The sequence below is a fragment of the Falco naumanni genome, chromosome 16 (assembly GCF_017639655.2).
Source record: "Falco naumanni isolate bFalNau1 chromosome 16, bFalNau1.pat, whole genome shotgun sequence".
Taxonomy (NCBI): domain Eukaryota; kingdom Metazoa; phylum Chordata; class Aves; order Falconiformes; family Falconidae; genus Falco; species Falco naumanni.
Genome location: NC_054069.1, coordinates 6,313,774 through 6,336,785, shown reverse-complemented (window position 1 = coordinate 6,336,785; position 23,012 = coordinate 6,313,774). Strand labels below are relative to the sequence as shown.

The 23,012-nt window shown below is 51.4% G+C and overlaps 4 protein-coding genes across 7 annotated transcripts in view; 1 reads left to right on the top strand and 3 right to left on the bottom strand.

Moving 5' to 3' along the window:
- ALG9 (ALG9 alpha-1,2-mannosyltransferase) overlaps nucleotides 1–2,747 on the bottom strand; it is a 35,219-nt gene extending 32,472 nt beyond the window's left edge. For 2 of the 4 annotated variants that reach the window (XR_005831226.1, XM_040616061.1), the window contains exons 1-4: nucleotides 2,574–2,747; nucleotides 1,954–2,092; nucleotides 1,628–1,762; nucleotides 785–855 (exon numbers count right to left, since the gene is read on the bottom strand). Coding sequence is in view for 2 of the 4 variants with exons in the window: in XM_040616061.1 (XP_040471995.1) it covers nucleotides 785–855; nucleotides 1,628–1,762; nucleotides 1,954–2,092; nucleotides 2,574–2,668 (440 nt within the window). In the remaining 2 variants the exon portion in view is untranslated. Of the gene's footprint in view, nucleotides 1–784; nucleotides 856–1,627; nucleotides 1,763–1,953; nucleotides 2,093–2,573 lie in introns of those variants that run through there. The other 2 variants (XM_040616062.1, XM_040616063.1) reach the window with 2 other exon arrangements.
- Nucleotides 2,748–3,918: 1,171 nt separating this feature from the next.
- FDXACB1 (ferredoxin-fold anticodon binding domain containing 1) lies at nucleotides 3,919–9,495 on the bottom strand. The gene is given in 6 exon segments (XM_040616281.1): nucleotides 3,919–5,877; nucleotides 5,879–6,101; nucleotides 6,862–7,020; nucleotides 7,670–7,873; nucleotides 7,998–8,154; nucleotides 9,277–9,495. Coding segments are annotated over 6 exon segments (1,872 nt in total). The 5' UTR covers nucleotides 9,446–9,495; the 3' UTR covers nucleotides 3,919–4,917.
- Nucleotides 9,496–12,178: 2,683 nt separating this feature from the next.
- Nucleotides 12,179–15,953, bottom strand: CRYAB (crystallin alpha B). Its single transcript, XM_040616324.1, has 3 exons — nucleotides 15,547–15,953; nucleotides 14,250–14,372; nucleotides 12,179–13,081 (listed from the first exon to the last, which is right to left on the bottom strand). The coding sequence occupies exons 1-3, from the start codon at nucleotides 15,742–15,744 to the stop codon at nucleotides 12,878–12,880; spliced, it is 525 nt and encodes a 174-aa protein (XP_040472258.1). The 5' UTR covers nucleotides 15,745–15,953; the 3' UTR covers nucleotides 12,179–12,877.
- Nucleotides 15,954–17,880: 1,927 nt separating this feature from the next.
- Nucleotides 17,881–21,091, top strand: HSPB2 (heat shock protein family B (small) member 2). The gene is made up of 2 exons (XM_040616323.1): nucleotides 17,881–18,020; nucleotides 18,908–21,091. The coding sequence occupies exons 1-2, from the start codon at nucleotides 17,927–17,929 to the stop codon at nucleotides 19,357–19,359; spliced, it is 546 nt and encodes a 181-aa protein (XP_040472257.1). The 5' UTR covers nucleotides 17,881–17,926; the 3' UTR covers nucleotides 19,360–21,091.
- Nucleotides 21,092–23,012: the final 1,921 nt, after the last annotated feature.

Genomic DNA, 23,012 nt, shown 5'->3' with positions numbered 1-23,012 from the left:
GGAGCTTTAAGGTGGGTCATTCTCATTACTCAGCCACTGAAGCAACTGCAAGAGCAGACTGTCTAGTCTGGGATTTCAGATCCTTCTAAGTTACACTAGTGCAAAACTACAAGAGACTTGACTTCTACCAGTGTCAGTTGCACTTGCGCAAATCTCAGGAAGTCAGGAAGCCTACACTCTGTAGCAACATCAGTCTAGCTGAGATTTTCACCCCTCACAAAACTCCATCATCCAAAAAGCCACAGCTTGCATTCTTAAAACCAGACTACTGCTAACAGAAAAGTCATGCAAGGTAACAGTCTGAAAGTCACAAATGAAGAGGCAGCAGGTAAAGATAAACATTCAGCTTAGCTGCGATGATTGTATGTTCAGCCTACTGCTTTTAGTGAATGTAAACATACATTAGACAGCAACAATCAATGCACTCCACTAAAACTCACTCTGACAAACACACACAGCACCAGTCTCTCCTCCAGAAGAGCTCAGTTTACAACACTCCCACTCTGCTTGCTGGTATCAGTGAGAAAACTAGCGTAGTCAACAAAATGCTGGAGTGAAGATGTGGGTGGCAGATCTGAGAATACAATTTTGTCCTAACAGTGGAATTCTGATCAATATTTCATTAAGTTATCATAAGAACACATATTTTTAAGGTTCACTGTGAAGTAGCCCAATTTACCAGACACGTCTACACGTAAGATTCCAAGTGTTTCCTGTGGCGGTAACTGAGTGTATTACTCACATTGCTCAAAAACATTCACTGTAGACAGCTTCTAATACTCACTTGTAGAAGTAGAGCTCACAAATGCAGCTCAGGAACGCCAGGAAGCATCGGAGGAAATAGAAGATAAGAACCTAGGAGACATACTCAGAGTCTGAACAAGGTTTGCAACACAGCTTATGCACCTATTACTAACAAGCTGGTCCTGAGAACAAAAGTTCCGAGCAGGATGGAGCAAGTTCATCAGTGGTAAATGAGCCTATTCTTGTAGACCCAGATCCCACACCAAGGGATCTGAAGATCCCGGCAGCTCGCAGCCTAGCCCTCTAACACTGAAGTCCTTTACAACACAGAAAGCAAACGCAGCCCACTGACCTTACCAGAACTACCTGTCTTTGTTCTCTGTTGCGCAGATACAGGCCAAGCATGGCAATAGATACCCAAGCAGAATGTACTTCTGTGCTGCTTCTTTCACATTTCTGTGAGTTCAGTTTGCAATATCTCTTGTAAAATACTGATTTATTTATTTTTTATAGTTTACCAGGGGGGAAAAATCAAAACGGTCATTGATAGCTGGCACAGAAAACAATATGGGCTTCTAAAGCATCAGGGTGAAACTCACAGGGGTGACTAAGAGCCAGTGGCTGCCAGAGAACCGTCCCCAAACCCACACACACTCAAAAGGACAAGGAACTACCAGCCCCTCTGGGACAGCATTTTCCTGCTACTTCCTAGTCACTTTTCCTTGGATCCCATTGAGTCAGCTCACAAACCCTTGCAAATCTTTACAGGGAGGCTTGTGTTTGTAAACACTAATTCTCTTACCTCTGGCAACAAAGAAAGCAGCTGTTTAACACAGACTCAAGGCATGTTTATTCATCACAACAGGAGGTCCCACTGATTTACCTTGTTAGTTTGCAGAACTCTAGCATGGAACAGGGCCGGTAAGGCATGAAGCCACAGGTAAGCATAGGAGCGGATGGCATAGGCTGGAGAGTATTCCCATGTCTGAAACCCCTTTCCGTAAATGAGGTAGTGTGTCTACAATGGAGAATAAAAAAATTAACATGCATCGCACAGAGCAGACAGTTTTGCACTCCCCATCTCCGAATCCTTGACTAAGAAATTTCCTCTGTGAAACAGAGAGGTTAGCACAAGGTTCTGGATAAACCTGCATGTGCACAGGCCAACTACACATTCCCAAGTGTCCCCAAGGAGAGAAAGCCACTCACCGGTTCCCAGTAGTTAAATGTCTCATCGCAATCAGAGATGTTGCTCAAGAGAGCTGCGCAGAACCTGGCTGAGATGAGACACTTGAAGGCTGTCGATCCTTCAGGGGCCCAGACTTGTCCTGCTTTGCTCCCAGAGGGTCTACTCGAAAGAAATGACACAACCATCCACCAGAGCGACTCAGCAGGCACCTCAGGACCAGCAATGTGACAACAGAGAAAGAACTGACAGGGATATTCACACCTCGCCCGTCCCCTCCTGAGGAAGTGCCACCACCGCCCCTCACCTTACCTGAGCAAGGGCTCTGCCAGCCCGCAGGCCCCCGCCCCCGACACACACAGCGGGGGAGAGCACCCCCAGCCCCACAGCAAACACACCCCCAGCCCCACGGCACCTCCCCCAGCCTCAAGGCGCCGCCAGCCCTGCCCCCACGGACCCCCCTCCCCAGCCCCACGGACACCCCCTCCCCAGCCCCACGGACACCCCCTCCCCAGCCCCACGGACACCCCTTCCCCAGCCCCACGGACACCCCAGCCCCACGGCACCCTCGCGGCGCTGCGGGCCCCCCCACTCAGCCGCGTCTCGCCCGGGGAAGGAGCCGGCGCCCGGCCCCGCCACCTACTCCGGCCGGGCCTCCTCCGCGGCCTCCCCCCGTGGCCGGGCCCCCTCACTGCCCCCGCCGGCCCGCGGCCGCTGCCGGGCCCCCTTGGCGGCCATGCCGGGTACGGGAAGCCGCGAGCCCGCTCCTGCCGCCCGCCAGCGGAAGCAGCGCGGTGCCGACGCCGCCGGCCGCCATGCCGGGTGTGGGCACGGCCCGCGCCGCCAGCCCGCCTGCGCGGCCGGAACACAGCGCCCCCGCCCGGCCGGCGGCGGCAGCGGCGACAGCAGGCCCGCCCAGCGGCTGCCTCGCCCCCCCGCCTTCCGCTCCTTCACACCCCGCCCCGCTGCAGCCCGGGGCTGCCCCCGCGCAGGGGAGCCGCTCCCGGGGGCACGCACAGCGGGGCGCTTTTCCCCGGGACCCCGAAGGGCCGGGGCAGGAGTGGGTGGGGGGCAGAACAGAGAAACGCCTTCCGCCGGAGCCCGAGGGCCAGCGGCTGCCTCCCCTGGGCAGGTGTGGAAGGAGCAGGGCAGGGAAAGCACCCCCAAAGCCCCCAACCCCCCGCGCTCCGCCACCATCCCCCTGCCTCGAAGGTGTGAGCCCGGCCGCCCCCACAGCCAGGCAGCGACATCAAGGCACTGAGAGGAGTTTTGAGGCAGCTCCATGAAGTCCCGCCAATGCTGGACCGGAGCAGCTTCAAAAATTCCCAGGAACAGCAGTGAGCCAAGTCCCTGGTCCAGAGGCACAGAAAACATCACCAAAGGGCCAGGGATGCATTAAGTGACCGCAGCCCCGAAGATGGGGAGATCCCCATCCCAGGAGCACCGTTCTCTTGCCCCTTCCTCAGCCCGCTGCTGCTCCTCCTCTCACTCACTCTTGCCTGGCAGTTCCTTCCGCACACAATGGAGGCCTCTTCTTTCTTCTCCACCAGCAGCTGCTGCAAAGGCAGGATGCGGCCAGGACTGAGAAGCCCCCGCTCCTTTGCCTAGAGGACAGAGGGACTGCAGGCCAGCCCCTGGAAGGACCTCCCCGCAGCACCAACCAACCCCCAGCCATCCCCCATCACCCTATATCCCACCCCCACCCCTGAAAAAAACTCACATATCCATTTTTCTCACCAAATTGTGGTGCGATTCACCAAGTGCAAAGGGCCCTCTTGCTGCTCCGGGCTCCCAGCAGGGCTGGACCCTCTGCAGCCCCTACAGTGATGGCTGACCGGGCCTCCCTGGGACAGTGCTCAGCCCCAGCCCTCCCCACAGCACTCACAGACACCCCAAAGGTGATGGCCGACCCCTGCCCACCCACCCCAAAGCAATCGCAGAGACCCATGTGACCCATCCACACCAGACCCTCCGCACTCTCCAGCACCTGCTGATAGGAGACTTTTTATTTCATTCCCGAAGGCTCAGGGGGCTCCGCCGTTGGAACTCAGGAGTAGTTTCCAGCTGAGGAATTACTTACTGGTAGATGAGTCTAACGGTGTTACTCTCTGGTAGCACTTCTAAGCACCTATGGCCGCTGTGTATTACCTCACACAGTCTGGGAGTCGCTGCAGGGCCAGCAGTGACCACAAGCCTTAGAGTCTTCAACGTTTGTGAAAGAGCTAGTGGTATCCACCATGTTCATGCCGCCTTTCCCCAGCGTAATCCTACAGATTCCAGTCACTCCGTCTGTTCCTGGAGTTCTCCGGCGGCAGTTACATCTGCTGTAGCTATTAACACAGTACCAGTGGTACAACTATCTTTTAGGGTTGGTGAGTATCCTTTGGGATCCAGTAATAGAATGCCCGTTTGGGATTCCCACCTGTATGAGCTACTCAGAAAACAGCCTGCTGGTGCATGGGGCTGGGGGCCCGCTGGGCGCACCTCTGGCACTGGCCTCCCTTCTGAGGCAGGCTGCACGGGGCAACCCACACACGCCATCCTCCCGCAGGGACTGAGCATCTGTGCAGAGTTTTCAAGGCTCAGACTGCATGCAACCCTTTGGAAACAGGAATATCCTCCCTCTTTCAGTGTACTTGATGCAGCTGCCAGCAGTACAAGACGCTGGGTAAACACAAGCAAAAATAAGAAAATCGAATTGGCATCAGCAAGGAGATCAAGTCCAGCCTCGCAGGACCCTAGTCCAGAAAGGCTGCGCTTTTTAAAATGACATTTCATCGCACACATGCAGAACAGGAAGGTGTTTGGTCTTCATTAACAGGAATTTCCATGTGTAGAATGTGTGCAAGTACTCGAAGCCCACACTGCCTTTGTAAGGGGCACCACACTAACACACAGTGTTAGGTCCAACAGGAGGCAGGACACACCTTCCAGATCGGCAACAAGCACAGACGCTGCTCGAGCACCCAATAACAACACGCAATGCTCTACCGAAGAGTTACACGCAAGCATTGGCTTATTTCCTTCCGAAAGAGCAGCTGCATCTCTGCCACCTCCTGACGGCTCAGGGCCTTGTCACAGGACTGATAGGTCAGCCTGTAGCAGAGGCTCTTCCGTCCTGTCTCTGACTGCTGGTAACTGTCAATTAACTGGATGGATATGACCGTTTCACCTGACACACGCCTAGCAATGGTGTGGAAAGCAATTTCATCAAATTCTTCCCCGTCAGGAACCCAAAAGCTGACATCATGCACATAGGAAGGTGGATAGAGAGAAAAACTCTTGAAAAGCCTTAACTCTCCTCTAGGAAATTGATGGAGGAACCGTGTGTCTGATGTCCAGAGCATTCGCCAGTCAGATATTCCACAGATCAGCATGGCTAGGAGGTCAAGATGCAATGAAGCAAAGACAAGAACCAAGTCACTGCTTTCTGGTTGAGCTGTCCTTATAACTCCCACACAGGAACCCTTCTCACAGGAGCCTGAAGCATCTATCTTCACACAGACCAAGTACTGAATTTTACTAAGCTGAAGTTCAAAAGCAGCAAAGTCATTTAGCTCAGTCATTTCAAAGCTCGTTGCTTCCTGCATACTGACATTCAGTTTAAGGCCAGAAACAGTCTGGTGAAGAGAATGTATGCTGGTTGTAATGTTATTCACCAACATCTGGATATAGCTGTTTTCTGTACCCCTGTTAACTGCACACACAAAAACCATCTCATGAAAAACAGGCATGGAGGAAGGAGCGATAAGACACTTCCTGAAAATTGGGCCAGAAAGAACATGAAGTGTCCCCGGGAGAAAGGCTCCTCTTTGTATTACTGCCTGAGCATAAGGTAGGAGGGAAGGTCTAAGATAATACTGTTTTGAAATATGGCATCCCTCTTGTACATCCATGCAGCCATTCTTATCTGTGTCTCTGCAAAAATCAACATGGGAAAAAAAAACCTGCATTTGCTAGTCCATCAGGCATTTCTTCAGTGCTTAGAGTCTCCTCTGGGCTCAGAACGATCCAAAAGACATTTGAGTGACAAACACTATTAAGGTGACCTTGGTGGAGCAGAGGAAGGCAGTTGTCAATGCTTTGTAGAGGAAAGGCTTGGCTGAGCTCTGCAGTGAGCTTCTCCTTTATTGTCCGTACTGGATGATTTGAATTTACTTCTAGGAAACCCCTGTGAAAAATAAAAATGCAAGTTAGGGACACCACTAAACAGATTTCCTTGAAACACCTTCCTGTGATCACAATGTGAGCACAGCAGTTTACCCAAAACAATCTCAGATATTAAGCTAGTTTCTAGTAATGACCTGAATAAGCCAAGTCCTTCATCAAAGGTATTGCAATGGCTGACACATTTTCAGGACAGTGTTGTTCGTCTCTTTGCAATTTTTGCAAAAAAAAAAAAAAGGCTGCAATCAAGAATTGCATTTTTGCAGGTAAAAAGGAATGAGACTTCACAATCAGCATCACCATTTCCATTCAGCACAGGCATTACCAAACTGCAGAAATTAATTAAATTATGCCTGCCCTGGACAGTCTCCTAAGTCCGCAGCAGTTCGCCTAAGAGGTTTTACCTCTTTTTTATCCTATGTAGTCTTAGTATTGTGATATTAGCAAGACAAGAAGTCAGCTCCTGAGTTTCTTCCACAGTACAGTAAAACAGATTAAAGTTTTCATCTTTATTTGTGCGTTCAAGTATACAGCAGCTTGGTCTCAACCATAAAGTATCTGGTTCTGTAGACTTAATTTTTAAGTAGGCCATAACCACAAGACAACATGAAGCAGACTCGGAGAAGAAATGAAACAGGAAATTCTGTAAAGGGGAAAGGAGGAAAAGTGAAGCAATTCCATTTTATCTCACACCTATGCTGGTCACTCCCACCGAAAGCAAGCACATCTGTTATTGCCAAACAGAAATTAATTATAAAACTTACCTATTAATTTTATCTGTAAGCACTTGTGGTACTTGAAAAGAAACTTTTCGGCTTTCCAGTTCTATCTCGCAGCTCATAGGTTTGAAATGTAGAAGTGGTGTGCTTCGTGTGAAAATGTAGTTTAAAGCACCCTCTACACTGAAAGATTTATCTTGACTCCTGACAATACACAAAAGCAGAGCAAAGTCATCGATCATTTCCTCTACTTAAGATGTCACAAGTAAGCACTGCACAGGTAACTCTGTGTAACACTATCATACCTCTTGTTGAATCCCAGGTCTGTTACAAGGTGACAAAAATGCAACACCAGCATATTTTATCGGGCAGGTGGTCCAACACTGGAATAAGTTGCACAGAAAGGTTGTGCAGTCTCCATTCTTGGAGACTGAAAGCGGCTCTGAGTGACTTGCTCTAGCTATCTCTGCTTCGAGTACACTAGGGCAGGACTAGATGACCGCTGGAGGACCCTGCCAACATCAGCCATGCTATGATTCTGTGACTGTCTGCTAAGCAGCTACACATACTGCTGTCCTCCTGCTGTCTATAGGCCAAGATTGACATTTGTTCTGAAATGGACCGTTTTGACTTCAAAATCCTAAGATAATCTTTTTTTGAGGGCACTTTGGCAAGAGGCTTGCATTTTTATCTTGACTAGTCTGCTTAGATAAGAGGCAAAAAAGAATTGTAGCTATTTTAAGGAAAAACAAAGGGAGTTCCTCCAACAAACAAAATACTAAAAGAACATACCAGTGCTAGGCATTGTAAGAACACGAATGCCAACTTTTGGGTTTTAACACATGATGGTTACCTGTAGCCTGTACATTCATATCCAGGGATAGTCTCTGCTTTAAAAGGATGAACATTACTCAAGATAAATCCAGCTCCTGCTGCCACCGCCACGATTTGCCAGCTGTTGTGCCATTCTCTCCTTGGCCGATCAGCTGGTGTCCCACCCTGTCCGCTGCAAAGCGCCACGTGGATCTCTCCCGCCTCTGCCAGCACTTCCGCGGAGCTGGAAGGAAAGCCGGGAACAAGATGAATCCTGATAGTACAGCCAGGAATGTTACAGTGCTGGGAAAGCTAGAAACCCATGTCCCACGAATCAGTGAGGGCAGAACTACTTGGGGTTTACTCACCTGCGGAAGAAGCGGGCCAGCAGCTCTCTGTTCTTCACCACCCCCGCCTTCCTCCCACAGTGAGGGAAGTTGAAATAAATACAATCGAATTCTCTTTTTTCTGGTGAAAAATAGTCTGCCAGCTTGGTACAGTCCACAGAAAAGAGAACTTCAGCTCCTTCAGAAAGGAAAAACAAGTCATTGTGGATAATTTTAAGGAAAGGTGGTGTTACCGAAATCTCGGAATGAAAAACTTATCAACACCAATGTGATGTAGATAAGCAGACACTTCTTTATTGACGGCCGGGTGCGTGAGTCCTCTCACGATCAATGCACACCATGGTTCAAAATCATACTCCTTATATAGAACTTATTCATACATATTCATTAAGTATTCATGCCTAAACATAGTATTTCCCAAAAATCATTAACATACTCTCGTTTCATATGTTAAGTAGCTTATCAGTCCTTCGCACTTGCGCTAATTCTTCCAAGAATTGTGGGCAGGGGTCTCCGGGACATGGGCAGTGGTCTTTGGGAGGAAGGCCGTAGGTCTTCCTCATGGTGTACTTTTCACCCTTTGCCTGGAATGTGGTGGTCTTGTAAGTTTGCAGTGTTCTTATCGGTCTGAGCTAATTTATGTCCTTGTCGACCATCTGTTTCTTATTCTTGTTTCTTTTAGTCGCTCCCTCTAGATAACTTATAAACAGGCCCCTTGTTAAAGTTAAAGAAAGAGAAACAGACTCCTTCTTCCATCAGTTATTTCATTAATTATTTCTTTCAAACTATGGTTACATGACCTAATTACTATACCTACATTCTTTGAGTAAATGTAAGTTCTTAGCCTTGGTACAGGGCTGTACAGAGGATTTCATCGCAGCTTTTGTTGTGCAACTGTTTCATTAGAATGTATTTCTTATTCCTCTATATTTCTATTAAAATTATTTTAGCAAATCCGTAACAGTGGCAATTAAACTCTTCTGTTAAGCATGTGAGCGCAGCAGCTCCTGAGGGAGGAGGTGCGGGAGGCGGCCTAGGCCCCTCCGCTCTCTTCCAGAACCTTCTGTCAGCACCATGTCGGCCCCTAAAGATTTCAGGGCATCTGATTTAGCCCCTTGGGCAACCGCAGCTCCTCATGGCACAACCGGTGTGCCCAGGGGCTCGGAGCAGGGCAGGGCTGTGCAGCGAACGGGCCCGGCCGCACCGCGCCCCCTCACAGCGCCGCTTCCCGCCGGCGGGAAGGGCCGAGCCTGGCGGCAGCGGCCCCCCCGGCCCCCCCCGGCCCCCCCGGCTCCCTCACCGCTCTCCCGCAGCCGCCGGGTGCAGCCCGCCGCGCCGCGCCGCCCGGCCGCCTCCTCTGCGCTCTCGTAGCAGGTGGCCACGACGCGGGTCCCCGCGGCCCCGCAGAGGGCGGCGGCGAAGGAGAAGTTGCCCTCCCCGAGCAGCAGGACGCGGCGCCGCGGCTCCATGGCCGCCGCCTCGTGACGCGCCGGCGGAGCGCCCGGCCCCGGCAGGCCCAGGGCGGAGGCCGGGGGGCGGCCCTGGGGGGCGGCTGCTGCGCTGGGGCCTCCGTGGAGCCGCTGCCCCTCACCGGGGCCGTCCAGCCCTTCACCGGGGCCGCCCCGGAGGCGCTGCCCCTCACGGCCCCCGCAGGGCCCGGGCCCTGAGGTGCCAGGGCTGCCGGCTGAGCCGTGTGAGGGAGCAGCCATGCTCTGCTGTCACCAGCTCTATTTCTGAGCCCTCAGCACGGGCCAAGGGCAGCGTTTCAGGAGTCATTTGGGTAAAATGACAGTGGAAGGGCTTAAAATTGGGAAGGGTAAGCAGCCAGCTGCTGTTTATGAAGTCTGGTGCTGGTTCAGGCATTAGGCCCCCATGGCCTTGGGTAAATCGCCTTGTTTCAGGGGGTGGGTGAGTTATTCTGAGGCATTCAGCAACATCAAGCTGAGAAATGTGGTAACACAGTGCAGGAAAATGGATAACTTACCATACCGCTACCCCAAAACCATATTAAAACCAAAAAAAACATATTAAAAAGTCATTTTGGCATCAAGAAGGAACACAGTTCTTCTCTGATGGTCTCTGTCACACATCCAAGTACAGAAGGTCCCTCTCCAGTCATTGGAGGGTTGGAAGGGACAGCTTTCCCTGTCACCTACCTGCTGTTGAGATCCAAGCAGACCCAGCCCGAGGGAGTTACTGACTTCTATCACCAGATCGTGTCCAAGACCTGTTTGTACAACTCCCCCTCATGCTACTGTCTGTGCGGAACTGTGGATGGACTGGGACAGCACTTGCAGGTTTTCCCAGCATGGCTGGAGGTGCACCACCAACAGAAATGATTACTCAGCAACAACCCTTATGGGGAACTGGAATGCGGAGCAGTACGGAATCTAGAGAATTGTGTAGCCCAAGCTACTGCCATCCCAGGTATCTCCTTCTGCTTTTCCTTATTGTGGAAATAGCAAATCTCAGTTGGGATGATTTGTCATGCGCACAGATCATTATCCTTTCCATCCCCAGCTACCAATACATCAGGGGTAAGCCACCCATGAGTAGCTTCCCTTTTTGCAGCCCTGCTCCTCATCTTCCCTACTGTTTTTTAAAAAAGCAGAAAGTCAACAGCCAGCACCCCTTTCTCTGATGAGTGCCCTACAACAGTGCTGCTACAGGAGTAAAGATACAAGGAGTGCTTTGTTGTTTAAACTCAGTCTTACGCCTTGTAACAACTGTGGCTCCAGTCAAACTCTCATTTGCTGCTCAGATGATGAACCAAAAGTCATCACCAGAGCTTTGTGATCTGAGGTTACACTTAGTGCAATTGCAGATACTTGGGTCATCCTGTAAGATACAGGATGTTAGACGGTTTTTACTTACATTTAGCCATGCTAAATGGGAGTTTTTCTTTTCAGCGTATTCACTGCTTTGGAACAACATACTCCAGATTACAAGAAGGGAAAGCATTGGAGAATAAAAAGTACATGCACAGAACTGAAATGCAGTCTGTTGGAGCTGTAGTGTAGCTGAAGAGGAACTTCTGAATGCCATTTGCGCTTAGAGATGACAGAATTGTTTTCTGTCATTTTCTCATTGTGGAGTTGTGCTCCTGTGGCACCACAGAACAGGTATTTCGAGTCATTCAGGGAGTGGTATTAGCATTTCAAGTATTCTTGTCTAGCTAACCTCATCGTGTTTATCCTCAAAGAGCTTTTACTCAAAATTCCCATTTCTTGCTCCTGAGTTTGAACCTAACAAACCCCTGCTCTATAGAAACTATTTCCCTCAGTTGCACTTCCCGGGTATGTTCTTACTATTTTGCACTTACTTTCTCTGGGTTTTTGTGTTTATTCTTTTAGGATTTGAATGATGACTTCATTGATTTCTGGGCCACCACCCTAAGCTGGGACCTCCTTCATTCAACCCAACTGCTCAGTCCTGCTACAGGCTACAGGCCTCCACATGGCAGCATTTTCTTTACTTGTGTCCAGCACTCACAGAATGAACAAGAAGGGTGCAGGAGAAGCAACAGAGGTGGAGAGAATCTTCAGACTGCCTTCAGAAGAACAGAAGGCATGTCTACTAGCAGTGCCACAAGGATATCCTTCAAGCAAAAACCCTGTCACATATTAAAGCCAAATGTTAGCATTATGAAAAAAGAAGTTCTTCCTGCTTTCTAAGCTGTATTGTTTGTAACCCATTTGTGTTTCTGGTGTTTGTTTTGAGTGCAGAGGTGACTGCAAGTCACCAGTTACCCTGCACCTTGTTAGTCAAAGCCCAGCTAACACCTTAACTGAAGAGCTTATTAGAACCATCTAATAGGAAACACTAGACCTTGGCAATTAGGTAGGATGTGGGGTATTTGACAATGACCTCACATCACTGACTGCTCTTTTTTTTTTTCTCACTTAAAGCCATGGAAGAAGTATGTCCTCTCAGTTCTTTTGAGATTTAAACTGATCTCTTCTAATATCACTTTTGTCTTAGCAGATATAAGGAACATAGAAAACAGGTCATATCTGTGAGACAGGTCTATGGCAGTCTGTCCCTTTTGGAAATTTCAGAAATTCAATTCCAGTCATACAGACTTTTCTTTATGCTCATATCCCTTTGAACAAGAGAGGTGCTAAGCAGATGATGACACCTGAGAAGGACTTAGTAGTGTTTTGTACCACTCAACAATGTTAGCGTAAGTCAGATTAATGCTGTAGACATCAGATCCTGTTCATTGTTTGAAGGGCACTGACAGCATAGTTTCAAAGTGATGTGATTTGTACCATGACGGCAGGACGTTTTCCTCCTCCCTGGATATATCTGTGTTTACTGCAGCTATGCAGTTTCCATGTGCAACCGCTCTGAACCAGTTGCAGCACTTGGATGCTCCTCCATTACATGAGTCATGCTAGAGATTTAAGATACAGTTGTCCTCCATGCAGTTGTTATCTAATACCCACACTTCGAATGGGTTTCGATTGTCATGAAGTTGTTTGACCAGTCTAATCTCCACTGGAGAAACTTTTCTGTTGCTTGTGAAACACTCTGAAATCCTCTGGCAACATTGAAGGAAAAGGTTCATGCAATTAGACGTTTGCAAAACATCAGAGTACACGAAGTGAAACTCAAAGTGTTTCTGAACACCATGACAAGTTCTCCTGGACACACCTGCCACTCAAGCTATAAGCAAGAATGGTGCTAGGTATGTTCCCCTGCACAACAACCTTACAAGCTTTCTTGACCCAACACCTTCCTTGTTCTCAGTGCTCAAAACAAAAAAATACAAACTGCTTATTCATTTTTTATTTGTTAGTAAACTTACTCAGCATAAATAATAAGAGTAGCCATTCAGTATAGCTGGCATCTGATGAAAAGTGCTCTTGAATAGCCCCCGGGGTGACTTTAAATAGCAGCTACTTCCTTTGGGCTCCTGCAATGGCAGGTTTCTCTTCACGGGTGATAGGGATAGAGCGCTCAGGGACATCACTTTGTTTCCTTGGTGCGCTCACAGTCAGGACACCATCCAGAGAGAGTGATGAGGTGATGGTCAGAGGGTCCACGTCATCTGGAATCCTGTATTTCCTGTTGAACTCCCTGGCGATAAAGCCATGCTCATCCTTCAAAAGGAGAAGAGAAGGAACAGCCCTGATTAGAAATGTTCACTCAGCTCCACCTAAACCATGGGTCCTTTGCATAACATCTGAGTTTGGGAAGCTCCAGCTCTCAAAGGAAAACCTTTCAGAAAGTTAAAAGAGGTTTTATTATGAGATGCCCTTTTTTACAGAGTCAAGACTGGCTGAAGCGAGACGCTGCCCTGCCTGCAGGTACACAACTCACAGGAGGAGGCTTTTATGTTCCAGCCCTCGTGTGTGCCAGCCACTGGCTTCACCACACAGCGGCATGCTGTCATGCCTACCAATGCAGCAGCCACATCTCTATGCCGTGCCAACCACACCTGTTTCTGAGGGTCTCCAGAGCTCTGGTAATACACAGCTTTTTTTTTCCTGATCTCTGCTATAGTGCTTTGTTATTTTCTTAGCCAAAAAAAAATAATGCAGAAGCTATGTCAGAATTACAAGCTTCCACCAGCTACAAGTAATGCTGTCTTTCCTGACTGGCAGATCTGTGCTCCCAGAAGCTCTTAGAGCTGACAATTCCAGTGACATAGCTACTTTACCATGAGTATTTGTTTCCGTCTGGCAAGGAGGTGGGGATGGGGGGTGGGAAGGAGTTGGGGACTGGCAAACCCTGCTACATACAGCTTTGGACACGGCTTTCGACTTGGGTCTACCCAGTTGCCTGGGTGTCCAGGAGCCAGCAAGCAGTGGTATGGCTGGTAGCAGAAGACAACCTTGAAGGATTACAAACTGGGCCTTTTCCAAGAAGAGATAGACACATGGTAGCAGAACAGGGCAATGCAACGATTCGTTATGTGGTTTAATTATTACAGTTTGTTGTTATCTTATTGAATGCCTCCCTGCATTCCTGGCCTCTTCCTAGAAAGAGGGAGGCCCAGAAAGGCCCATTTCAAAGATGATTTTCCAATTCAGTTCACGGTTCATGCAACAACAGCAATAAATCTCCACCCTGTTGCTGCCCAGTCTGGGATCAGCTGCTGGGGGGAGTGTGTTGCACAGAGCATCTTCCATTAGGATTGGTTGATAAAAAACATGAGAAGTATTTGAGATGGGCACAGGAGAGGATTGTTTTGCAGTCTCCTTGTTCAACCATGGATGAGGAAGCTCACACTGACTCTATCAGTTGCACAGTTTAAAGTAGAAGTACCTGGCGCTCCTCATGCTTCCCGTGAATTTCTATCATGTCCCCAAGCACCTTCACTTTTAGCTCCTCAGGGGAGAAATGCTTCACATCAAGATTTACAGAAAATTTGTCCTTCTCCAGTCGCATCTGCAAAACAAGGAGGTGACCAAAACAACATGTCAGTGGTGAGGCAGCACTGCCTCACTGCTCACCTCTGTTACCTGACCAGCAGGATTTCTGCTGAAACCGAGTCACCTGCTGCTCATCTCACCTCCTTCCCTTCCATTTTGCACTTTATCACCTCTAACAAGCACTGCTTTTTGCTGCTTCCTGAGATTGAATTTTGATTTTTCTGCCTGTCTTATGAGACGTTTGTGGGACTTGGCTACATGAGCCGGCTCTCTCTGCCTTCCTGCTGCATTCGTGGCCAGTGAGCACACGAGCCTCCTGGAGCTGTGCTCTGGGATGTGGATGGAGGCAGCCCTCTGGGCCAGCTCTATGCTTACTGGATTCTGCAGTTTGACCTGGGAGTCTAGGTGCTTCCTCCTCCTCCTCCTAGATTATTTGTGAAGATCTCTCCACTGAGACTGCCAGACATCGTTATCTGTGGTACTTATTATGGCTACTTCAGTGGACAGCCAGAACCAGGTCACTAAATCAAGGGAAACATTATGCAAAGATTAAAACAAAAATACTTTCACTCTCTTAGCTTAGAATAGTTCTACAAGTTACTTGTTAATAAGACAGTTGACTCGCAGAGCAGGCAGGGTTGTTTGAACTTTGTACCTCTTGGCTCAGCCCCTGAAGCAAGCAGACGGCTGATTCATGACCTTTGGGTCCTGTATCTTACTTTAAATGCTGCTCTTCTCATCAGTGATTATTTAAAATAGGCCCCTTTTTCCGCAGCAGCCATGAGCTCCCACGCTGCCTGACTTGAGGATCCCACTACCCCTGCCCACCGCCCCTGGGCTATTTGCTTCTCAGGAGGGAGGCGGATGAAGGTTTTGCGCAGCAGGAAGGGAAATGGGGCTCCCTGCTTCCCTCCCTCAGCTCTTACAGTCATTTGCCGCACACGCTGGGCTCAGTTTGCCTCCATTCTGAACAGCATGGCAATACTTGCTCTGGGTCACAAATAATTAGCCGAGCATGCAGAGGCTCTTGCCTAACGCGGAGGCACAAGTGCAGCACCCTTTTCCCCAGCCTTTTCCTAATAACCACCTACAAGCAGCTTCCAAGCTCTCAGCTTGTATGGGTCTCCAGCTCCAGACCCGTCAGGGCGTGCGTACAGCAATAACAAAGAGCATTAAGAAGGGAAGATTACCTCAGAGAGTCCTGTCTCTAGCCAACTGGGCATCCGAAGAATGGGGGATCTCATCAGGAAGGGGCTGAGGCTGGGGGAAGCAGGGAGCAGCTCTGACTCCTGCAGGTGCTCTCCAAAAATCTGGTCAAAGATACGACTCGGTGCCAACCAAGACAAGAAGGGTCTGCGGATCAGGGGGTTATGAATGGTGATATCCATTGGAGTGCGCTGGAGGAGCCTGGCAAACAACTGTGCTGCAGTGCTGTGCCGGGACCGTGGGACAGCTTTATACCCGTGCAGCTGGCCTGGCTTTCCCCCCCCCGAGGCCTCTTGAACAGTGGTGTCAGGGATTTTATTGTCCCACTCCTGGGCTGGTCCCTTCGGCGGTGCCCAGTAGCTGTCTGAGGGATTTGAACACACTGCTGAGGAGGAGGGGGAAGGGGAGAAGAAGAAAAGGAGCCTAATGGGGCAGCAAGAAGCCAAACTGCCCGGCTGCCCGCCCCGCTCCCCACGTGCTGTTTATCCGCAGAGTCGCAGGCAGGCTTGGCGGATGTTCCCAGCTGCTTCGGATGCCAGCAGGATCAATGCAGCTCCTATCTTTGGCTCGCAGGGAGAACGACAAGGGGCCGTTGTTCCCACCACCGGCACTGAGATTGCAGCTCCCCACATCACCCACCAGCCGAGGAAGAGCTCTGCCTCTCCTCAAGGCAGAGGAAGCCACAGATCTGCTCTAGTCGAAGGGCAGGAGAGATCCCAGGGGGTCTTTGCTGAGACGCTGCTGGCGGTGCAGCTCTCTGCAACCCAGCAAGCCCCGCTGCCGGAGACGGGTGCGTGCGCGAATGAAGGCTGGCTGGCTGCACTGCTGCAGCCCGATGCCTCTCAGTCTTTTGCTCTTCAACACTTTGCACTTCAACTCTTTCACTACAGAAACCACTTTGCTGGAGAGAACCGAAGAGCCCAACGCTCTGCGGCCTCAGGGTACTCCAGAGGGCTGTGAGCAGGGATAAACCAGGCGTGCCAACATGCACGGCAGTGTGCCTTCACAGGGATGCAAGCTACCTCTGTCTGCCCATGCCCCTGCACCAAGCTGGGTTCCTGTATGTTCCTAATGTGTCTTAATTCACACATTTATTTTAATTCCTGCCTCGCTTGTGAACCTAAATCATAGGAACGGTTTCAGCCTAGCAACTGTCCTTAAAGGGCAGGAGGTAAGTCTCCTCCTCTGAGAGCTCGCAACTTAAATACAGTTGCTGCCTCAGAGGCACATCATTCTTACTGCTGGCTCTGCCAGTCCTTTGCAAAAGGGTCTGACCCTCTTCCTCTCAGCTTGCCAGCCAGAGCAGGGAGCAGAATTTGCTCTGTGGAGCAGCTTAGGGCAAAATTCCAGTTCTCCATTACATCAACAGTAGTGCACCTGCTCTCTCACACTGCAGGGACATGGACTCAAGGAAATCTCTGGTTTCAGGGTACGAGTAGCTTAAGTGGGCACTACTCCCCCCTGCCCGCCTGCCCCACCCCAGTCAGATAAAACTGGATCTCTGCCAGCTTCAGATCCCTTGTTAACCCATTATCTCTGGCACAAACATTTCTCCAGGTCTCACTACATTGTGCCAAAGCCCTGGCCAGGGAATAGCCTGAACAGCCAGCTTGCAGCAGCATGGTTCGGGATGTGGAGGTGTCAGCGGTGGGATCTGGATCCTGCCTAGCCCTGCTGAACTGCCTGCAGCACTTTACCACTCGCAGGAACAAAAGGTTTGGGCCATCCGCTCAGCTTCTGGGAACATCGAGCTCCTTGGCGTAGGGCACCGGAGGGGCTGTTTTGGCCCTAAGCTCACAGCGGAGCAATGGGTGTGATAGTGACCTCACGGGACTTTGCACGACCTGATTAAGCACCAGCCAGTATTAGCTACTGCCCCGTCCCCACGAGGTACCTCAGGGCAGCAAGACCAGTGTCAGGGACACCTTGAACTTGCTTACGATGCGCCTTCTTGCAGGGCCTGCCCTTCGAGAGCACCACAGATGGCAGAGCCTGGGGTCTGTCCTGCTTTCTCCCACTCCAGCCTCCCTCAGCTCCCTCTGTGCCTTCCTACTGTACTTGGCTGCCCATCTGCCTCCTGCATCCCCTGCTCGAGGAGGGGCTCGAGGAGGCTGGGAGAAGATGCAGGATTTTCTGGAGCCGTCCCTGACTGCAGGCAGTGCCTGCACTCCCTGCTGGAATGCAGCGAGAAGCTTCCCTCGTCACCCTGGCAAGGCATCCTGGGGCCTATGCCTGTGGCTATTTTGGTCCATCTTTTTATCACACACTCCTCCCTGTGAAATTCGCCCAATTAAAACCTCACAGTCTGCAGCCTTCACTCTCAGAGGCAGGGAGTGCTTGGAAGGTCCCCGTCCCAGACACACAATGGCTGCACGGACTGTCCCCCACGCCTACCCCATGAGTTCCGAGTACGAGTTTGCCAACCCTAGCAAGATCTACGACCAGAACTTTGGAGAAGGTAAGAAAGGAGGTGGGATCCCCCTGTGCCTTTCAATCTCCTCTGGTGCAGGAGGGCTGGTGGAGTCCCCGGCAAGGCTGAGCTCCAGAGCAGGCTAGGGAAGCTGGAGCCAAGGAATTTTGAGCTTAAGGAGCCGCGTCAAATCAGGGGGTGATAGCCAGGGAATAGCCAGAGTCTCTCTTCAGGTCCACTTCCTCCATCCATGCCTACTGCTGTCTCTCCTGTCCCTTCCTCATGCCCTCAGTGGTCTGTCATTCATGCATATGCTGTGCAAACATGGAGCAAAATGCTCGGGGGGGGGGGGGGGGGGGGGGAAGTTTTTGTAGCCGGGGGCTGTGGAGAAAAGCTGAGCTGGGGTGTTCAGCACAAAGCCGGGCAGTGGCTGGCAGAGGGGAAGGAATGTGGGCAGCAGCAGAACCATTCAGCGCTAGCACAACAGCATGAAAAGGCAAAAAGCTCCAAGGAAAGCCCTCTGGACAATGGCACACAAAAGGCCTTTAGTTCTTCAGGGCAGTTTCTTCACCATCAGCATTTTCCGTGCCCATCCCTGGCTGTGGGCTTTGCACTGCAGAGCGCCCGGTGCACATACCAGTCCCTCCCTGTCCACCCAGCAGACATGTGAAAGCTGGATGCCAGCCCTTGGCTTGCTGGCAGCTGCCAGCTGTGTGGTGGGAAGGCAGCTGCTGGCAAACATCTGGATCTCTGTGTGTCTTAGAGACACAAAGGTAGGAACCACGAGAGACTCCATCCATAGTGTGCTGATGTAGTGGCAAAACCAAGGTGTCTGCCAGGTCCCAGCCTCCTCCTGTCACCCCCTCCCCGCTGCCACCCCTCCTCCAACTCCTTCCCCTGCAAACCCCGCGCTCCTCACTGTGTCTCATTTTCAGGTGTGTCCCCATGTGAGATTTTAGCCCCTGCCCTGTACCACGGCTACTACATCAGGCCTCGGATCAATAAGCAGCTGGATCGAGGCACCTCTGAGATCAGCCTCAACGAGCACAAATTTCAGGTGTTCCTGGATGTCTGCCACTTCCTGCCGGATGAGCTCACTGTCCGCACTGTAGACAACCTGCTGGAGGTGATGGGGCAGCACCCCCAGAAGGCTGACCGCCACGGCTTCATCTCCCGAGAGTTCACCAGGACCTACATCCTCCCTCTGGACGTCGACCCCTTGCTGGTGAGAGCCACCTTGTCCCACGACGGCATCTTAAGCATCGTGGCTCCCCGGACGGGGAAGGAGGTGAAGGCCAGAGTCAATGAGGTGAAGATAAGCCAAGAGGAGCAGCCAGTGGGGAAAGAACAACAGTCTGAGGAAGGAAAAGGGAAGGAAGAGTCCTAAGGGCCCCAGATCTGGGCTTGTACAGGGAAGGGGGGTGGGTGGGGGGCAGGGATAGGGAATCCACGGTGCCAGACCCCTATTTCTCACCATCAGTATTTGATGCGAGGCAGCCGTATGTATGCCAGGCTTCTGCTTCTTAAGGCTGATGGCTGGAAAAAGGGACTTGGAACTGGAGAAAGAGGGGAACTGAAGTGTTAGTGCAAGGGACTGTTAATGCAAAGGTTTCTCCTAGGTCAAGTGCTGACTGAGCACCATGGAGGGTGCTCTGCTCTCACCCCAAACGGCGGGGGTCACTCTTACCCTAAACTGTGAGGCTGTGCCGCAGTGGACTGTTAAACAGCTGCTGTGCTCTAGCCCAGAAGGGTACTGGGAAGAGGGAAGAGGTGATCCCAATGCCTGGCTTCTGAGCTGGTGGCTGACCTTTGTGGAGGCAGAAGGTGCTTGTTGGTCTGTAAAAGTGCCTGCGGCTCTCAGGAGGAAAGAGGAATAAATCTGCCTCTGATCTTCTCTTGTTTGCCTTGGATTCATGTTGCTTCTGGCCAAGCTACTCAGCAGCAGGAAGGACGGACAGTGCCTCAGCTGCTCCGGATGTGGGGAGCAGAGCAGCAGAGAGTCCACACTGAGCTTATCTGTGGAAATGGCATCCGTGGGGACTTGGAGGGACTCTGGCCATGGGGCAGCCAGGGGGACCTCTGTGACTGGCCCTGCTGGCTCAGGTGCAGCTGGATTTGCTCGCTGTTGTAGGGAGCCCACAAGTGGGCTGTAGCCTCAAGGAGAAAAGATGTAGAGTGATGGACTCTTGGAGACTCCCTCTGCGCATTTCCAGACCTGCAGCTGGAGTTACCCCCAGTAAACAAATGCCAAGCCACAGTTCCTGCTTGCTTCAGCCCTCTAGTTTATGGGACATAAGGCTTGTTCACACACAGAGCTTCTCGGCCATTGTGAGGGGAGTGAACCCCAAAATGCTGAAGGGGGAGGCTCTGCTCAGGTCCCAGGTGCCTTGCTGGCATGCCAGCACTCTCTGTAGACACAGACGGGATGAATTTGTCCCCTTTTGCAGACGCTGTGATGCTACCGGCTACATGAGAAATGTCTCCATAGTCTTGTGATGTTGGGCCAGGGATCGTGTGTGCTGCTGTCGGTGGCAGCTGCTGCCTCCGATGGCCCCGAGGGCTCAGCAGGTGCCAGTTGCAATCCTTGTCTTGTCAGAGCCAGTTAAAGCAACCAAAATGCTGTGTCACTGGCCAAATATGGGGGTCCCTGGCATGCTTCAGCGCAGCCCTCCCACAAAGGGGAGAGGAGCTTCCAAGGTCCCTGTGGACAGAGCTGGGATGTGACCTGCAGGCTTCTGTACCCTGCCTCCATGAACACATAGGGCCAGAAATGCCCTCTCGGGAGTCTGTCCCATGCCGCATACCTCCTTGGTTGCTGAAACACTCGTATAAGGCTGCTTTTTCATCCTTGCCAGGCAAAGTGGGATCCAGCCTAGACTGAACCACTGTGCAGCTATTTTCTGCTTCTCAGGGCCCCTGCCAGCAATGAGGATCAAATTAAGAGCCATCCTGCCTGCCAGCCTCCTGAGAGCAAGCAGGAGGCTGCCTAAGCCTCCATCCCCTCCTGGTGCAGATCAGATACCCACACTCACAGTTCTACTGCTGAGGGATGCTCTTACTCATGAAGTAGGACCAGATAAGCTGCTGCCAGTAAGTGTTGCAGACACTGTCAAAATAAAAATCACCTTTACAACAGACTTTGTCTAAGTCATTAATAACAATTTCAGAAATAATCCTGGGCTAGTGACTTTCAGTCACCTGAAGCAGCTGCTTGTAAGGGCAAGAAGAGCCCGGTCCTTCATTGCTCACCTGTGTACAAGCCTCTCCCTGCTTCGCAGTGCATGCTGCACCAGCCTCATGCACTGTACCAGATACATACTGCATCCCATTTGCAGCAGCACCCACTCGAGTCCCAAGTCCCACAAAGACTGAGTTTCCGAGCCCATATTCCTGTGGGAGGACAGAGACTCGTGTCTGTGTGTGGGCTCAGGCGTGGCCGTGATTTCCTTCGTCCCCTGTCATAAAAAGACTCCTCAGACTCACAGCCACTTCATAGCAGCAGCTGTAAAAGGCTTTTCTCTGTCTCTGGCCTGGCATCTTCTGTGCTGGTAAGAAGGGTCGATGGTCCCCTTGGCCACTGCAGGCCTCCTGTCACCAGGATAGACATCTCCACCGGACCAGGGATAGGGAGGATGGCCAACATGTGACCTGCAAGCTGGGCAAAGGGTGCCTGGCTGAAGGAGTGCACATAACACACGGAATGCAGACACGGCACATGCTAGGGCATGAAATGACACCTGGCCCTGCTCTGGCTCTGCAACACGGGGGCTGAATCACTGGGGGCTGGACACAGCATGTGGCCAGGGCTGGGGCTGCACAGGCAGCAGATTCAGAACTCCCTCTCCTTTATTTTCTATAGACAACGCCAGCTTGTTGTGCACCTGCAGCACACCTACCACGGTGTGGTCCCAGTCCGTCGGCGCCTGAGGTACCTTGACACTATTGCAACAGAAATGCACAGCGTTAGTAGTCGTTACCCAGTTCTGTTCCTCCTCTGCCTTTTATTAGTTCTGTCTTTGCTCTCTAACAAGTTCATTCTCTATTGCCGGGCACTTGCAGGCTTGTCCTGTGCCAGTTGCACAGCTTGTTACCCGGACAATGTCCCTGAGTGCATGAAGACAGCTGCCCCAGCAGCGATGCAGCGAGGGGCTGGCACTGCCTGGTGTCAGCCGCCGGGCTGTCCCTCTGCACCCTGGCAGGCTTTGCACGGAACAGCCTGGTGGGTTTGCTGAGCCGGAGCTGGAAGCCATGCTCCCTTTCATCCCTGCAGACACAGCCTGAGGAGGGAATGCAGAGTGGCAGCCAAACGCTCTCCACCTCTGCCAATGTTTTTGATGCCTTTCTGTTTCTCTGGTGGAGCTCAAACCAGCAGCTCCAGTATTTGTGAAACGGGTTGATGGGAACAGGCTCCTAGCCTTTTTTCTTTCCTCTTCTCCACAAAGCAACAAAGCTCAAGTTATCCCAGAAATCAAAACAGACATTGGCTCACAAAATCAACAGTGTCTGTGGCAAACTCGGAGACACACAGTCTGCAACTTCCAAAGCAGGGGCAGACTCCTGAGACCACCCGGCCTTCGCAGGACCCTGAGAACATGGTCCTGTTGGGACTAGGACTGGATCCACTCTGCCTGCACAAATCCAGTCCTAAATTCTCCCCAGGGTGCTGTGGTGCAGGCTGAGCCGTGCAGCTTTTCCAGCCACATGCTGAGGAGCAGTTTCGGAGCAAGGCAGGCTCTGCACATCATGGTGCACCTCAGCCAGGAGTCAGCTAAGAGAGCAGCTGTGTCCTGTGGTCTTTCCAAAGCAGAACCCTTCTCTTCCTGCCACTCCTGGACAGGTACAAGCTTTGCTCTGCACTCGGGCGGATGATAAATGATGCTGTGAGCCTGGCTGAGAGTGTGGGTACAGCTGGAGCAGAGGACTAGGGCCAGTTCCTGAGAGAGCCCGCCAGAAGGGTGAATGAAAGCTTGCCCACTGTCAGCACATCCCCTGAGGCATCCAGGCCTGCACAGAACCGGGGCTGACTGCCAAGTCAGAGCA

Coding starts and splice junctions, on each gene's coding strand:
- CRYAB (XM_040616324.1), bottom strand. CDS start 15,744: ATGGATATCACCATTCATAACCCCCTGATCCGCAGACCCTTCTTGTCT. Junction 14,373..15,546: donor TAGAGACAGGACTCTCTGAG/GTAATCTTCCCT, acceptor CTTGTTTTGCAG/ATGCGACTGGAGAAGGACAA. Junction 13,082..14,249: donor GGAAGCATGAGGAGCGCCAG/GTACTTCTACTT, acceptor CTCCTTTTGAAG/GATGAGCATGGCTTTATCGC.
- HSPB2 (XM_040616323.1), top strand. CDS start 17,927: ATGGCTGCACGGACTGTCCCCCACGCCTACCCCATGAGTTCCGAGTAC. Junction 18,021..18,907: donor CGACCAGAACTTTGGAGAAG/GTAAGAAAGGAG, acceptor TCTCATTTTCAG/GTGTGTCCCCATGTGAGATT.